Below are 17,064 nucleotides of genomic sequence, written 5' to 3' on the forward strand. Positions count from 1 at the left end.
AATTCTTCCAGGGGAGCAGACTAATCTCTGTAGCACCGTCCCTTTAAGCGGCCCAAGTATGCACAGTTCTACCTCGGGATATCCGTCCTTATCAAACATCCCATTCCCTGGTGGCATCCGAAGCTGATTTTCTATGTGTTTTGCAATGTCCGTCGCTGTTTTAAGTGTTCTTGATTGATTGCTAATTGCTGATTTAGTATAAGTACAATTCCCTTTTTCACATAATCTTCTAGTGATCATAAATTATGCATCTAGATTGATTAAAGTTAATCTGTAGCTAACACAATGGATTGAACTGCAGATATTTGGTCAGCAAGTTGTGAATACCTCTGCTTGTCTCAGAGTTAGAGGCCTAAAGGGTTAACACAGTCGAAATACAAGGTGCTCACCCAGTGGTGAGAATCCGCTGGAGTTTGTGTTTATTTAATTTGAGCCTAACTGCCAGATGCAGCTAGCTAAGTGCTTTGCCATTAAGGCTCTGTTCTGTGTTTAATTCTGCTACAGTGCCGAGGCTTACTGGCATAATGGCAGGTTCCTTACTGCCTGCTCTATAGTAAATGTTTACCATTCTCTGTGCTACATTGTGAATAGGGCAACCTGCTCCTCTGTGATACTCTTAATTAAACAAATGTCTCCAATAACCCGACCTTTGATTCCCCGTGTTTTCTTTTTGCAGATTTATAACGAGAAGAAGAGCCAGTTTGAAATCAAGCGAAACAACCCCAGGGATTTGGTGGAGAGGGTGGCACGGGACATCTCCAAGCTGCTCAACAGCAAGAGAAAAGCCCTGGAGGTAAGAGGATGATGCTCCACATGTATTAAAACACCTGTGCACAAACACATGCTATGCCCCACTGCACACATACATGGTGAGTGTTTTAGATTCTTCTGAAAGGTGAACCTTCTGTGCATACAAATGCATCCGCTGCCGTTATATTTTTCAGTGCCAGCACTCTGAAAGCTCAATTTAATTAATTAAGACTTGCTTGAAGAATCTCCTGCTTTTGTAAATCAGAGTTAGCTGTGATGGATCTAAGGAGTTTTAGGCACGCATTACAATAACGATGTCTTTTTTTGGCTGTGACTACAAATGCTAAATACTTGACAGAAACATATTGGTCAATCATCCATAATTGAATAGTTTCCTGCACATTATAAATGATGCATTGTTTTTATGTTGCAGTTAATCTTTCCTCCTACTTACTTCAAAACAACGGATTTTCTTTAAATTTGATGGAAAAAGCTGCATAGTTTTTCTTTACAGTTAAAATACAGTTTGAGCTAATTATATTTTGTCGACAACTGAGGTAACCGTATTCATGCTTTGTTTTTCAAATTAGTTTTGAGGGGTTTTATTTTTCTGTTAAATGTTGAAGGCGTATATTCTGAAATATAGTTTGTATGGTGTGTGAGAAGGTTATCATTTCAATGTCCCGCATTTTAGGATGTAATTATTACCACTGTTATGCTCAGGCAGTGCTGTGATTAGTTAAAAATGTGTTTCACTCTCCCAGTGGGAAACCTCTAACCCAGAGGAGAAGGGGGTGGTTGGGGAATAAACGCCAAGAAGATGAGTGGCAAGTAGGTAAATGAGAAAGTGGAGATGGTTAATTTTTTTAATTTAAATAGACAGAGATAAAGTAAAAGACTGTTTGTAAAATCCACCATTTCAGAATTAGTCCAATCTAATGTCTCCTGTTTAGTATTTTGTTTTGCTGAGCAGAAATATGTTGAAAAATTGTGAAAAACTCGTCACCGCTCGTTCCTGTTTGGTTTAAAGGAGCCAGACTTTCTCGCTCTTAATTAAATGCAATAGAACTATTGAGCAATAGTTCCTCAGGTTCCCTGAAGGTCATTCAAAGGTTTTCTTTGCACATTGGCTGCTTTTTCACTCACTTTCTGTTCAGTCCCTGTACATGACTATTTTCTGAGGAAGGGTTTTAGTTTGATAGGGCCACTTAACACTGGCCTGTGAATCATAAAACACACATGAACCCAATAACAGACATCTTAGCAAATTGTATCTGAAGGTACTTTGTTACCCTGTTGCAATAAAAAAAAAGCCAAACATTAACATAGTTTGACAGACATAAAATAATCTTATTACATCAAGCAGATGATTATTAAAGAGGTATTAATCTAAAATGATGAATCAATATTTGAACATTTTTATTCAAATTGTCATCAGTATGTAAAGAGGTCAGGATAGAGTTACAATAGACAGTGACAATGATCCAGACACACTGTCAGTGCAGTAAAAAGATAGCTGTGTAGAAAAGCACACAGTGGAACGCTATCAGTCATGGATTGGCCTTCCCAGAGCTGAGACCTCAACATTATTGAAGCAGTATGGGATCATCTTGACAGAGAACAGAACAAAAAAAGCTAAAAACCAAAGAAGAGCTTTAAATGTCCTTCAGAAAAGCCCGGAGAGCAATCCCTGAAGACCACTTAAAGCAATTACAAGAAAGCTGCCTAAAAGAGTTCAGGCTGTGTTGAAAAGTAGTCGGAGCTAAATGTTGACTTTGAGGCTCATCACACGTAGAGTGGTGCAAACACTGTTTTTGCTTTATATGTTGCATTTCTAGTTATACTTGCACGTTTCAATAAATTGCTGCACCTTATTTCCATTTTCCCAGCAAAATATAAAGAAACAAGTGTTGGCTCAAGAATTTTGCACTTTACTGTAGTTCTCCAAACCTTGCCTTAGATGGAGCACACTGTGTGTGGGTATGTACAAGATATACTTTGACTTTAGTCCATATGGCACATCATTTAAAGATGGAGGTGACCGAGGGACTGTCTGCTTTCCTTCCCTCTGTCTCTGCCCAAATACGGTCACTCAAGGCCAAAGCAGTGATATTTATGAAGTCCTCTGAAGGAGCAGAAGTGTATATCTTTTAAGAGCATGAGGTCTTGTGGGAAGTGAGGCACATTCATGCTAAGGAGCAAAAGTTTCTCAAAGGCACGGTTAATTCTGCAGCTTGGATCCTTAAAGCGAAGAAAACGTAACTGTAGGTCTCCTGTGGTCATGTCCAGGATTGAATTTGGAATGGCAAAAACCCTCTTCATCCTTTTTTTTTTTTGGACTATACCCCCCACCTTAACCCCTTCCACCTTCCTCAACACACACACATGCACGCACATGTACGGACACACACACTGAAGCCCCACACCCCCGCCCTAACTTCCACAGGCCACGCTGTCACCTCACATCCTGTCTGGGAGATTCAGACTCAGGAGGGAGGAAATGAGGTGAAAAAAGAGAAGGTCTGGAATGAGAATGTCTCCCTGAGGCGTGGAAAAATCAAGAAAATGATGTTCAGAAATTCATAGATTTGAAAATGAGCAGCCAGCGAGAGGGAAGGAAAGAGGGAGCAGGAGGGGTAGGAAGGGAGAGAAAGAGTGTGCAAAAAAAAAAAAAAATAATCGGAAGAAGAAAGCAGGTGGACGGGAAAAAAAGGGAGTCGGATGATTAAAGGGAAAGAAGAAATGGAGTGATTATGGCATCATAAAACATAAATGTTAACACAAAGTATGCAACAAGCTAATATGTTTCATTTAGGCAGGTTATGATTTCTTCATTATTATTATTATTTTAGCTAAAACTGAAAATTCAAGACTGTAGGGCAAATAAATTCATGTGGACTTATTATTCATACAGGGAGGAAAGTGAAAGCCATGTCTTAATGCAGTCTGTAGATAAGAAGGTCTCAAACTCCGCTCAGCGCGCCGTTGACAGCGTTTTATATTCCAGCCTGTTTCTACCCCCTGTAATGGTTATTTAGTTCCAAATATTCCCTGCCACACATTTAAAAAATGAGGAAATGTGTGCGTGTGTGCGCGCACGTGTGTGTTTGTGTGCACGAAGAAATTATTCTCCTGCAACCTATTTAAATAATGCTTCGGGTGCTTCGTTGTAATTCATGTTTATATTACTAATGAGAAAATGCACATTGACTCTAAACACTGGTTACTGATATATAAGGGAGAGCGAAGCCTTTCTCACTGCTCAGCATTGACTTGATTCGGCCTAAATTCCTAAATTAGCAGCACATTTATTCATTTAAGTGCTCCGGTTGTATAGTTGTAAAGGTGTGAAGCAAAATAAATCAGTCTACTGAGTTTTTATTTGTTTTGTTTTCTAATTCTTACTTTCTTTACCTGCGAGAGCTAACACTCGTACAGGTATATTTGGGTAACATGGTGATGCAGTGTTTAGCACTGTCATTTCACAGAAAGACGGTTCCTGGTTCGAATCTCCTGCTCAGCTGACGCTTTTCCTGTCTATACGTTCTCCCTATGCGTGTGTGGGTTTCCTCCCACAGGCCATTGACACATGCCTGTAAGGTTAATTGGCAATCAGGCGTTTGAAGTGTATAAAATAAAGCGTTGGATGAATATATGCTTGAAATTTATGGCAGATGGAATGTTTTTGGTCTTCAGGTTTTTAACTTTAATGTCTAGTAGCGTGATGTATGCCTGCGTTCATACAGCTACTGTCAAAATAGGTATTTAAATATGTATTATTTAAAGTGCACTGTACTCAGTCTACCCCATTCTAAAAATGGAAGCGATATAAGCTGACTTACTTTTTTGTCAAAAGCCTCTCCGTGTTTATTCTTTTCCTTCCCTTGTCTTAATCTCCTCCTTTGAATGTATCTGTCTGCTCTCCCTCTCTTGCCTCTGGCTTCAGCCATCTCCTCAAACAATGATCTGATTCTACGGTCTGTGCCAAAATTAAAATGTGGCAAAAACCTTCAGCTAGCTGAAAGGCTCGCATGTTGCCGGTGGACAGCTGTCTTTTTTTTTTGTGCACGAGGTACGTTGAAATTTGATACAAGAGTTTTCTCTCTCTGATGTTTTTTTTTTTTTTTTTTAATTTCAGTGACTTTTTGACTTGAACCTGACATCTAGACAGTTACTTTTTATTTGAGGGGTACAAGTATTTGTGTTTGGACTTTTTCCTGTTTTATGTGAGCTCCAACTTTTTGCTTAATGCGCATTCGAAGATATAAAAGATGTCCTTGTTCACTTGTACTCATATGAAACTAATGTATGTTAGAAGACTTTGGAAACACTTTATTTTATGCGCTGGTAATTTCTGAGTACTAGCCGCATAATTTCCTAGAATTTACTTTTCATTACAGAGAAAATCAAAACAGTTTTCACTTGACAGACTTCCATTTAGCTATTTCCAATTAGTGACATAACCTGTAGCGTCATCTAGTCTATATGCCGAGCACAAACTGTGAAAAGTTTTCTGTGGGTAAGCATGCAGTTTACTTACTCAACATGCTGTATATGGTAGATGAATTCTCCGATAATAAGCTGATGATACAAGCACATTTACTTAATGTTGTATTTGTAGAATAAAGTAAGGCAAATGACACCTTAATAGAAAAGCATAAACTTTATTTATAAGGTGCTTTAAAACAACAAGTATACGAAATAAAAATACCCCCAAAATAAAGTGTGTTAGGCTGTTTTGTCTCCATGCTCCACGCTCCAGCTTCAATACCTTTACAATAATTCTCCAAGTCTCTGGATTTCTACAGGAGTGAAACACCAAAAATTTAGTGACCACAAGATCCACGGCAGTCAGTGAAACCGTAATCTCAGGCGAGACCACTCCCTTTTAGGATACAAATGCTTCATCAAGGGACAAAGGTCATCAATTCTTAGCAACCTTGCATTGATTCTTGATAAGTGATCAAGTGGGCCAGAAGTGTGCCAACTAAATAACCCTATCAGTATAACAGTGGCGCTGGATTCTCTCACCGTGACGGTCAACAGTTCAAGCCTGTAGTGTTGTTTCAGTAAATACACACGTGCACCAACCCACTTGTCAAGAATATGTTGAAGGATGACTCATTTGACATATCACTATTTTCCACATTTCTGTAGAACAGTGCCTTTTTATTTGCACCAGTGAACTCTCAAATGTGCACTCGTCTTTGTAATGAGGGGTGTATGCACTGCGAGCCTCCTTTAATATTCCTCTTGGTGTAATTTTTGACGAACTCTTCTTATTGGCCGTCTGATCACGTCCCGCTCTGACATTCTCATTCACCTGAGGAAGAGTCGATCTTCCGTTATTCTAATTCACGAGTATCGCACGCATCGAATGTGAAATGTGGACCACGATTTACACTAATTCTCCACTAGCCGTGTTCATAGATTATAAATGGAGATTTCAATTAAGTCGGGAGTACGATTGACACGCTGGCCAGCCGAGCACTCTTTGAGGTTGAAGCTTCAGCCATCAGAACCCAAATAATGAAACTCTTCTGCAATGTGACATAGATTTTTTTACCCTTTCAATCTTGATATAAAATCAGTATCATATGGGCCTCTTTTGCATTTTATTCATACCCCACCCAGTACATGATCCAAAGTTAACTCTTTGTACCAGGGAGAGCATCCGTGTAAATGAATCTGGATTCGTTTATTTATTTATTTTTATTATGGTTTTTCCTTTAATTTGTCAGATCTTGTCATATTCATTTTATTTCCCTGAATCAGACACATTTGGATCATATTCAAACTAGTATTTATAATTAGTATCATCTAAAAATGCAAATAAGATGAGCTACAGGTTGGAGTAACTGTGTAACTGTTTAAACTTTCACTTTGGCTTGATTATCTGAGATCACATTTACTGAAATGTTGCAGTAGCATCTGAACTCCCCAGTGTGTGCATGTGCACGTCTGTCTGCTTAATATCTTCATTGTGTCTGCCTATATGTTTGTGCATGTGTTATCTGAGCAACAGGCTCACGCCTGACTGATACTGCAAGTGTCAGTCTGACAGGCCTTTTAACCCAGAGCAGCCAAAGAGAACACAGCCCTTCATGTAATCTGTCATGTGTATAAAGCCAAACAGGTGTGATAGACCTCCCAGACTGATGCTAGCTCTCATACCTTCCATTGCCCCTCGCTGTGATGCGCCATATCATTGCCACAGAGTCCTGAGATCAGTGGGGCCCTTTAGAACCAGCTGAAACGGGAAAATATCCTGTATGCTGTCAAAGATAGGCAGAGTCGAGCTGTCAGTCAGGCTTCTGCTGGGACTTTTTAGTCTCTGTAAGGGAAGACAAGGCCACGAGCCACAGGCAGAGATCATTCTACATTCCCATCAGCTGTTGCTCAGCAAAACTACCATTGTCAAAGCTCTTGAGTTATGATTTCACAGAGGAGACTGGTGAAATAGAAAAGGGACTAAGGTTGGTCTAATCCAATTACACAGATCTCAAAACTATTCCAATACCTCTTATAGGCTGAAGGATGAGTGCCTCTGGCCTGCTGGCTGTTTGATAGAAACACACCCAACACTTTGCTGGGATAGTTTTGGGGTTGGGAAAGTCAGAAAATGAAAGCATGGAAATGATGTAGAAAGCAAAGGGACAGTGTAAAGATTAAGTTTAAAAAACAAACTAAAAGTGGAAGCAGACTTAGGCAGCAAGTGCAGAGATATAATTCAAGTAAAAAAAAAGACAAAAACAATAATAATTTGTGGCTCACTTCACTGCTCTGGAAAACAAATATGTGTGAAGTGGCCACTTCTGACGGCAGCTCTCTCTCCACGTTGCTCACACCTTCTGAAGGAAAGACCTGTCCTCTCCACTCCAGCGTCACTAAAAGCAGTAGAGAGCTTGTCAGTGCCATCACCACCACCTGTTCACTCACTTGGCTGGCACCGCCCCTTGAGCTCACTGCGCCACACCTCCCCTGCAGCTGAGCCACACCTCCGCCACAATATGATTTAGTCTGAAGTTGACAGCAGATGTGCAACAAGCATCTTTTTGACCAAAGTTAAACTGATGTGTGATGCCGTTCCACCTGGCACGTTCACACCTGACGTATAGCTTTTCGAGGAGCTCTGCTGATGTCTTGCTAAAAGATCATCTACAGCATTCACAGCATCTAAACTTTTTTCCTGTTTGATAGCGTCTGTGTCAGTAATACAGTTCAGTGTGTTATCACATGTTGTATAGACTGACTTAATCCTACCTGTCACACTGGGGGAAGCAGTGGTTGGAGACCTAAAAATTATTGTGACCATGTGCAATGAACTTGTGATCTTGTTGCCTTTGAAATTGTTGCTTAGAAGACGAGAAAATGGTCTCAGCTGCCATCTTCAAAGCAACTTTGGTCTGCCAAGATGGTAATAAAATGTTGGGGCAATGAGACAGAGTCAGTCTGCTGTTAGTTTGGACTAAATTGGATCATGCAATTTGTGATAAACTGGTGAAAATCACAAAACTGTTGTCTTTCATACACACAGAAATTCATATTAACTACATACATTTAGAGTCCAGAGAAGCTCACACATTTATGACAGAACTTTAGAAAGTTTTCCACAAATAGTCACACGATAACAGCAGGACAAAATGTGTCAGACTGAGTCACCTACTGCAAAGAGATACAGTTTCAGCCATTATGCAGATGTACTGTTTATAAGGTTGTTGATACCTGCAGTCAGCTGAGACTCAAGAAGCCACTTAGATGAGTGATGAAACGATCCTCCCACTGAAAACGCTACACCTATACGTCCAGATGAAAAGAATCAGCTCTTTGTGATTTCCTTACCTGGATGATTGAGCGTGCATTGACTTAGATGTTTTGCGACTTTGCGGTCATGCTGATAGTGATTGTGAAAGATTGCAGGAGAGCTCAGATTGGACACTGTGCAGGGAAAACAAAAGAGTTCTTGACAGAATTAATCAATCGGACTGCATGGCCCTCCGTCTCTTTACTAACCATGGAAACCAAGACGACACAGGGATGGGGAGGGATCATCCGCTCCGAGTCATCTGTCATCATATTGCATCCATAAATAATTCACTAAGACAATGACTCTCATGCATGGCTCTCACTGACAACATGCATGCTGAAAGTAGTGTCAGCGTGCACGTGTTGACACAGGTGTGACCATTTGGACCTGCTCAGAGTTAAAATGAAGTATACTGACATTTTTACAGTGCTTAAAAATTACATCTGAAATACCCACTGGTATTTCTGCCAAAGAGACCGCGAATTACCGCTCACACTGAACAGTCATCAAACTGCAAAAAGGCAGCAGCAAGTTGTTGGTCAGCAGCTTTCTTCTTCTGTGACCTTGTTTTCAAGTCAATCATTCTGATGGTTTTGTATACCTCACTGTGACAAAGAACACACACAAAAGAAAAGAAAAACACACAAAAACTCAACGTCCAGTTAAAGCTTCAACATCACTCACTGACCACCACAAAGCTGTATCCGCTATATGAGGAGACAAAACCAACTGGCAGCTCAAAAATATTTATCAAAGGATGTCAAGCCTTTATGAAGATTGGAGACTGACAGCATGTTTTTTTGAAGTAACATATTTACCCAGAGCTTTGTTTTTATTTCTCTCTGTATACTGGCATATGTAGTATTCACTGGCCACTTAGTTAGGTATGCCTTGCTAATACCAGATTGGACTTTTGCCTTCAGAACTGCCTTAATTTTTCATAGCACAGATTCAGCAAGGGGCTGAAAACTTGGAGATCCATTTTGACATGATGAAATCACTCAGTTAATACAGATGTGAATCTCTTGTTTCACCCCATCCCAAAGGTGCTCTTTGGACTGAGATTTGGTGACTGTGTAGGTCATTTAAGCGCAGCGAACTCATTGTCATGTTCTATAAACCAGTTTGAGATGATTTGACCTTTTGTGACATGGTGCGATATCCTGCTAGAAGCAGTGATCAATAAATGGGTACACAGTTGTCATGAAGGGAAAGACATGGTCACATGTAGGCTGTGGGTTTCTAATCTTCTGTCCAATTTTGGTGAGTCTGCGCGGTGTAGCATCAGTTTGCTGTTCTTAGCTGACAGGAGTGTGAGCTGGCATGGTTTTCTGCTCCTTTAAGGTTAAATGTGTAGTCCTTATTTGACTTTGTGGTGTCACATTCAAAATCATTTAAATCAACTTTCTTCTCCGTTCTGATGCTCTGTTTGAGCTTCTGTACATGCCTAAATAGATTGAGCTGCTGCCATGTGATTGGCTGATTAGATATTTGTGTTAACGAGCAATTGAACAAATGTACCTAATGAAGTGGCCAGCGAGTGTATAATTAAAAGGCTTATTAGTTAACTGTGGGCCAAAAGAACAACAAAGAAAAATCAACAGTTTCATTGCTGTTACTGATGGTTGTACTCCGGATGTTAGCACAGTAACATCAGGAGTACAACCACCTCCTTAGAGTTTGTGGTTGATGACTTGGATCATCATCCCAGCGAGATCTCAAATGCTTCAGTGAGTGGCTTTAATTGAACAGGCATCCGGCACAAATAACCAATTTATAACAGCTAAATTTAGCCCTCGGTCTTTTAAAGGCTCACCAGTCCTAAAAATCAGAATCCTGCTGAAGCTGCTGTGACTAGCAAGCGCTGTCACTTGGATCTGGATTGGCCCTCAGTGGTAGAGGGTACTAGAGCTCAAGGATTAGTAAGTGTCTGGTTACTGATTGCAGTACGACTGCCGGTGATTCTTTTCAGTTACCTAGACTATTCTGTGCTACGTTGTGTTGTACGTCGCCCACTGTGGCTGTAATTGTACTGTATACATCCTTTAGAAGAGAGATTTTTTTAAAAAAAAAAGTATCGCCATAGTTTCTAGATCACTTGAAAGACTTGATTTCGAAAGTTTCTGCCATTCCAACTAGCGGCAGTATGGCACCAGCTGTTCTGACTGCAATGAATTACACCACTGGCAGAAAGTGATTATGTCCCTCCTGTTTGCATGATGCAATAACAAATGAAGGAGTTGTCTCCCACTTTGAGGGGGGAGGCAGATTTCCCTGCAGCCTTGTTTCCCTTACTCTCCATTCTGGGATGGGATTTAAGTGATTTTATTTATAAATTAATTTTATTTTTGTACGTCTGCTGTGATTATTATCTGAAGTCATCTTCTTATGTAGATACATAGCATTGTTTATTGTATATCCATATTGATATATGCATTTTTGGTATTGTGATTTGTTTATTTTACTTAAATGCCTAATCAAATACTTATGGACAATATTGTCTGACAGTCTTATTTTTATAGCTTATATTTTATATCCTTTAACTCATCTATCGTAATCTACTCTAAGTAGTTAACCTGAAGCCCTGGCCTCATCACAGTATTAAAACTTGATCCACATACTTATTATTAACCTCCTTGACGCACAGCATGCCACTCAGTAATAGCAAGCACCCCTCAGTATGGCTTGTGTTCATTTAGGGGGCTTAATGAATTACAAGGGCTTCATAATGACTGTCTGAGCAGTGCTGTGGGGAGGTCAGATGGTTAGAATAACTAATGAACCCAATCACCAGTCAGAACTTTAACATGCATGAAACATTTGGTATATGCTGTTGGAGGAGGCATACAGATACATACTGCAACCCTAGCCCACCCACTACCACCACCGCAAGCACTGCAAGAAAGTGAAGAAACTAAATTAAAGAGGAGACTCTAACAAAGTAATTTGGTTTTCCATTTCCTGTAGGCCTTTGGAGAGGCAGTTATAACTCTCAGGTCCCATTAGAGAAGAACAGGGGAAGTAGGGCGAGCTCTACTTGGGTTAAAATAGAAAAGTTTCAGTGCGCAGTGATTGGCAAATCAAATTTCTGTAGTTGTAAAAGAATGCTTATTAATGAATAAGTAGCACATTTAACAGGCTCTCAATAAGTCCCTTGAAAAAGATATTTCTCCAGATGTTTTGGGTTTTCTTAATTTAAATGTAGAATAAGTCCATTTAAAGTCCAATCATTACTGCATAAGATGTGTATTTTTGTATGTGGCTGTATTTATCCAGCATTGTCTCACTAAGTCACAGTAACATATTCACATATTTTTCTGAATGATGTGAAAGCTGCTCAGCTGTCAAGCTGAAAAGGAACTTTCATAGGTTTGATTATCAGGTCAAAGTAAAAGATTGGACCTGATAATGGTGCTATAGCACGCTTAAGTTTAATTCAGTTCAATTACGTTTTATTCTATAACAGGTGTCTGAAGGTGCTTTATATTGTAAGGTTACAATAAAACAAAGAAAACAATCATGAGCAAACTTAAAGGTGGCACAAAAACATTGATTTCATTTTTTCTGCCCCAAATTTCTGCCTATTTTTAATCAATATTCACATAATATTATGTGGATATTTAGCTCAAAACTATGAGTGTTATCCACATGTTAGAGCTACTGAGGATCACATCAGAATTCATTCTCATGGCACCGTAAATATCTGACAGTCTCTGCGATAATTAGAGTTCGGTGTGGACCAAAATCTAAGGACTAGAAGCACTAAATGGTCTACTTTCTAAGGGACCCACAGTAATTGTGCATATGTACTCAGAGATAGACACACTCTAACACATGGATGTGCACATACACACATGCACGCAAAATCACACATTCCCTCTCATAATCTCATCCCCAATCCCCTGGCCCCTGTCATTCAGATCTATGAACTTCCATTAGCAACCATCTGTTACAACCTGCAGCAAAGCTATTACACTTCAAACACGCACTCTCTCACTCGCTCTCTTTTACTCGCACACACGCAAGCCTGTGAATGGACACACTTGCTTCGCTCGACGTATGGCGGACTAACTTCGTCTAAGCCTTGAGAGAATTTGCCGTTTCCTGTTTAACCTTCAAAGCAGAAGTCACCCGTGCGCTCGCAAACACCTGCGATAGCGTCACTGCGCCGCTGCCCACTACAGATGCGTCAGAAGGTCAACAACCCTCATGGTCTCACACACGCACACTGATGCACACAAACGGGAAGGCGGGCTTAACGACACACACACGCACCCGCAGGAACACTGGAGGTCATGGCATTGTGTTGTAAAAACAGATTGTCGTATCTCTAGATTATTCTATCCATAGTATTGGGTCGTTCTGTCATTCCCACTGATAAAGGTCACAACATCGCACCCACTGCTCCTTGGCAGCATTTCACATTAGACAAAATGTCAGAACCTGATCTGCTTCATGGCAGCATGCTGCCTCCAGCACTTTTCTTCACATCTCCAATGCACACATTTATTTTAGGTCTGAATGTACAATTTTCAGCTCCATTTGAATGTTCTGCTTTTTTTTTTTCTTCTAAACAAATCTCAGTGTACAGCAGAAGATTTATATTTTTTGCTGTGTTCCTGCCTGAATCAAAATCATTCATTTGAGTGACAATATGGGTTCCAGGCAGGAAGTCGAGGGGTGGGGGTTGGGGCGGGGGGGTTTGATTCAGCATCTAATTATCCAACTTCTTCTCGAAAGGGGGGGAAAAAATGCTTTCTGTGTTTAAGCAACTTGTTCACGTAGCAGTGGCATCTGCTTCACTCCTTCATTTCCCCGTCAGCGAGAGACAAATGAATAGAAATGACTGCTTTGTGCTTTTATGCAGCCAAGCCGCATAAAACATATATTTCCAGCCTCCCATGTGCAAATTTGTATCTGCAGAGAGGGAAAAGAAAAGGACAGACACACTCGAATCAGGAATTGCTGTGCTAAAATGCCGATTTTTTTTCTTTCTTATTGCAAGGCAGTACTCTTGTCTGTTCGTTGTTTTCTTTCCTAGAGGGCACAATTGAAAAAGATCATTTTTATGAAAGGGGCCTTTGAAAAGCACCTCAGCAATCAAACCGAAAACATATGTAATACCACTTTGGGGATGAAAAAAATGAAATAAGCACTGTGCAAAATAGTGCCTGCTACAAATAGAAAATTGCATTTTGACAGACAAAAATGCACAGTGTGACCATCTGCTTTTCTTGGCAAGACCCTGCTGTAGAGTGACAAAATGATTTGTTAAAATAAAATATATCATTATTGTTTGCCATCCTAAGCAGGTCGAAATCCACTCTGCTTTTAGTCCTCCAGCCCTCTCTTGTGGCAGATCCCTTCACCTCTGCAACCTCCTCATCACCCCACTGATTCTCTGCCAGCATTATCAACCGAGAGACATTAAAGCAATGTGCTTCCTATGGAGGAAAGTTACAGTGCAAATCACAAATATTAGGTTTTTACAATAATTACATATTCATTCACTACTGTTTTCTTTTTTTGCCTGAGTGGCTCTTTGCACTTTGTTGCAGTGAAAGTGAACATTACTGGACGTATTTACAATGTTTGGCAAAGACAAGGTCTTTGCTTTTAAGCAGACGTTGAATGGAAGGCTGGATGTTGCTTGTGTGTTGTAAGTAGCTATTGATGGGGAGGTAAATAATCCCTGTCTCCAAATGCTAGCCTGATATCCATAGCCTGTCTCTGACCCTGGGAAGCTGTGCCTTAATTCCAGTGTGATGGAGTGTCGGGTTCTGCTTGAGCGAGCCCCTTCTTTTATTCCTTGTGGAATGGACAAGGCAAATAATGGGCTTGTGTCCTGACAAGGAGTTCTTAGTTCCTGACAGACCATTGATCGCGAGAACAAGGGCTGTTTTCACAGTATGGTGTGCTTACATAACCAGATACATGCACAGACACACTCACCCACACGCGCACGCACACATACAAGAACTCCAGGTTTATGTTAATCTTAGCTAATACAGACAGACAAGTCAATTTTCTCTTTACTAAGGCTTTTGAAAGTATCAACCTCACAACAGAGGATGTCAGACGGTATAGAAAGGAACCAGATGCTGAGAGAAATCTGTGCATGAAATCAGAGAATACATTAATGTGACATAGAGAGAATAAACCACCTTTTACCTGCATTTGATTGGGCATTCAGTCACAATCACAATTCAATAAAGCTAATTTGATATTTTAAAACAAAGATGCGTTTTCTTCCTAGGATGTAGTGATTACATTTGTGTAATTTTATCTGTTCTTTTTAAAGCAATACATTTTGTCTCTGTCAATGCAAATGTCATTGAATTTTATTCAGTTTTGTTCAAAATGATACAGCACATTGTCTGTCTGAGACCTCTGGCTATAACATGCACTTAGTTAGATATCGTTTTTGTTTGAGAAGGATGCTACTAGAAGATTATAACCTGGTTACTTAAGTGCATGTTACACACCAATGATGATAAATATCGCTGCATATATGTGTGTAATCTAATTGGCAGACAGTTTACTTTTTTTTGCATCCAACAACACAGATGATGTAGAGGTTTCACAAAGTACTGATGTTTTATCAGTTAAGCAATAATAGCTTTTTTGAGGAGCCAAAATGATCCATTTAGGTGTTTCATTTTAAACAAAAATCACACAACAAAAATTAAAAAAAGGTCCAAATAAAACACAATTGTTACCCGTCTCACATGATTAACACAAGTCTGTTTCAAGGGCTGAATAGCAGCACTGTTTCTCCCACCTTTTGTCTCCCACTTCTTTTTGGAGTCTTATTGAACATGTCATCTGTTCCAGGGTATGTAAATTTTTAACACTGTTAATGAACAAGGTGCATATAGGTCAGTCTTTCTGAAGCCAGAACTTTGTGATGGCTTTTTTTTTTTTTTTGCTACCTGCCAGCAGGACCTTTAGAAGGTATTTATCCATAGAGTTTAATCCACGTGGGATGTGTTCAAGCTAAAAAGAAGGATATTTATACCTACAAATAAATACTGATACATCTTTCCAAAAATGTTGAATGGAAGTCCAGAAAATGTGTCCACAATCTGCTGTGTTTTCTCCACGTTCTCTCCAACACACTAGATGAGTTCCAGTTAATTTGGGTTTGTGATTGGGAGTAACAAAAAAAAACATATTAATTTTTTTTCTAGAAAATCCCTCCAGGTCCAGGAATTAGATGATTATTGCGTCGTCCAAGCTGTTTGCCACACATCCGTGAATATCACAATGCCTAAATTCTTTCTCCCATTATTGTTTCAGTTGCTCTGTATTGTCCTTGTTCAGTAAAGCAATACTATGATACAGTTTATTTAATACTTATGTTGTTTTGACAAAGCTGTATGCATCAATAATTAGCTGTGTGATATGTGACAGTTCTTTTTTGTTCATATCTATAAAAAGGCTGTTTTGCTAACTCCTCTGATGCAAAGTATTAAAATCACATAGCTCCCAACCTTTAACCATCTTCCATATGGAGGTAATACCAAAATATATTCATTGCACAAACCTACTGTCTTGCATTGCTGGTTGTAGGCTCGCTGTCTGAGCGGTTTGTGGTTCTTGTTTTCTTGAAGGTGTAAGCATTTACACAGGTCTCCAACAGTAAGGAAAGTTTAATGGGTAAGATCTACCTTTTGCTGAGCCTTAGCACTCAATCTGCAATGATCCAAGAGATCAACGTCACGGCTCCACTACAGTTCTTGCAGAACCGCTCAGTTTTACCTGCAAACTTCTGTCTTTTTGTAATTCCTCTGCTTCAACACTGAATGGGCTTAGACAATTAGAAGTGATCTTCAGAGAAGCCTTTTGCTGGTGCACCCACCAAAGCTATTGTATGATTCTCTGGTGAAAGACTGCGGGAAAATGAAAAGTCTGACTCTAAAGACAAAAAGGGATGAGTTTGAAAGGCTGTGAGGGGTCGTGCAGCTCCTATTCCACACAGGAGGAATGTCATTCGTTTCTTTCTGCCTTGGCTGTTGTTGACTGTTTAAAAATTCTCATCATGGTTATTGTGCACGATCCCCACCACTTGTCCCCACTGAGTAAGGACACTCATGCAGAGAGGCCAAGGGAATCAGAGGTCGACTTGCCTTTATTTTGCTCTTCCATCAGAGCAAGCAGTTAATCTTTGGTTGGCCCCAGCTTATCTGGGTGCCTGCCACCCTAGCCCTGCCCAGGGAGAAAGGCATCATACGCCTCAGCCCTCTCTCCTCCTCCTCCGCCTTCCCCTCAGCTCAGTTCTCCTTGGCTGACTGGAGGAGGTGGCTGCAGATTGAATTATTCTCTCCGTTCCATTTCTCCCAAGTATGCATTCATTTGCAGTGCGCTGTCACTTCTCTTCTGTTGTGTTTGTTTCTTAAGTGGAAGCCATTCAGAGTCTGTCTCAGCTTGTTGCATCATCTCATATCAGTTGTGGCACTGGTCTGCAATAGCGGTTAGACAAAAAAAAAAAAAAAAAGAGCGAATCA

At 40.1% G+C, this 17,064-nt stretch overlaps 1 protein-coding gene across 2 annotated transcripts in view; it reads left to right on the forward strand.

Moving 5' to 3' along the window:
- cacna2d2a (calcium channel, voltage-dependent, alpha 2/delta subunit 2a) overlaps nt 1–17,064 on the forward strand; it is a 178,491-nt gene that overhangs the window by 53,732 nt on the left and 107,695 nt on the right. For both annotated transcript variants that reach the window (XM_080890968.1, XM_080890969.1), the window contains exon 3: nt 677–793. In XM_080890968.1, the coding sequence (XP_080747094.1) occupies nt 677–793 (117 nt within the window). The remainder of the gene's footprint in view (nt 1–676; nt 794–17,064) is intronic.

The sequence above is a fragment of the Rhamphochromis sp. 'chilingali' genome (assembly GCF_963969265.1).
Source record: "Rhamphochromis sp. 'chilingali' genome assembly, chromosome: 9".
In the NCBI taxonomy this organism is placed as follows: Eukaryota; Metazoa; Chordata; class Actinopteri; order Cichliformes; family Cichlidae; genus Rhamphochromis; species Rhamphochromis sp. 'chilingali'.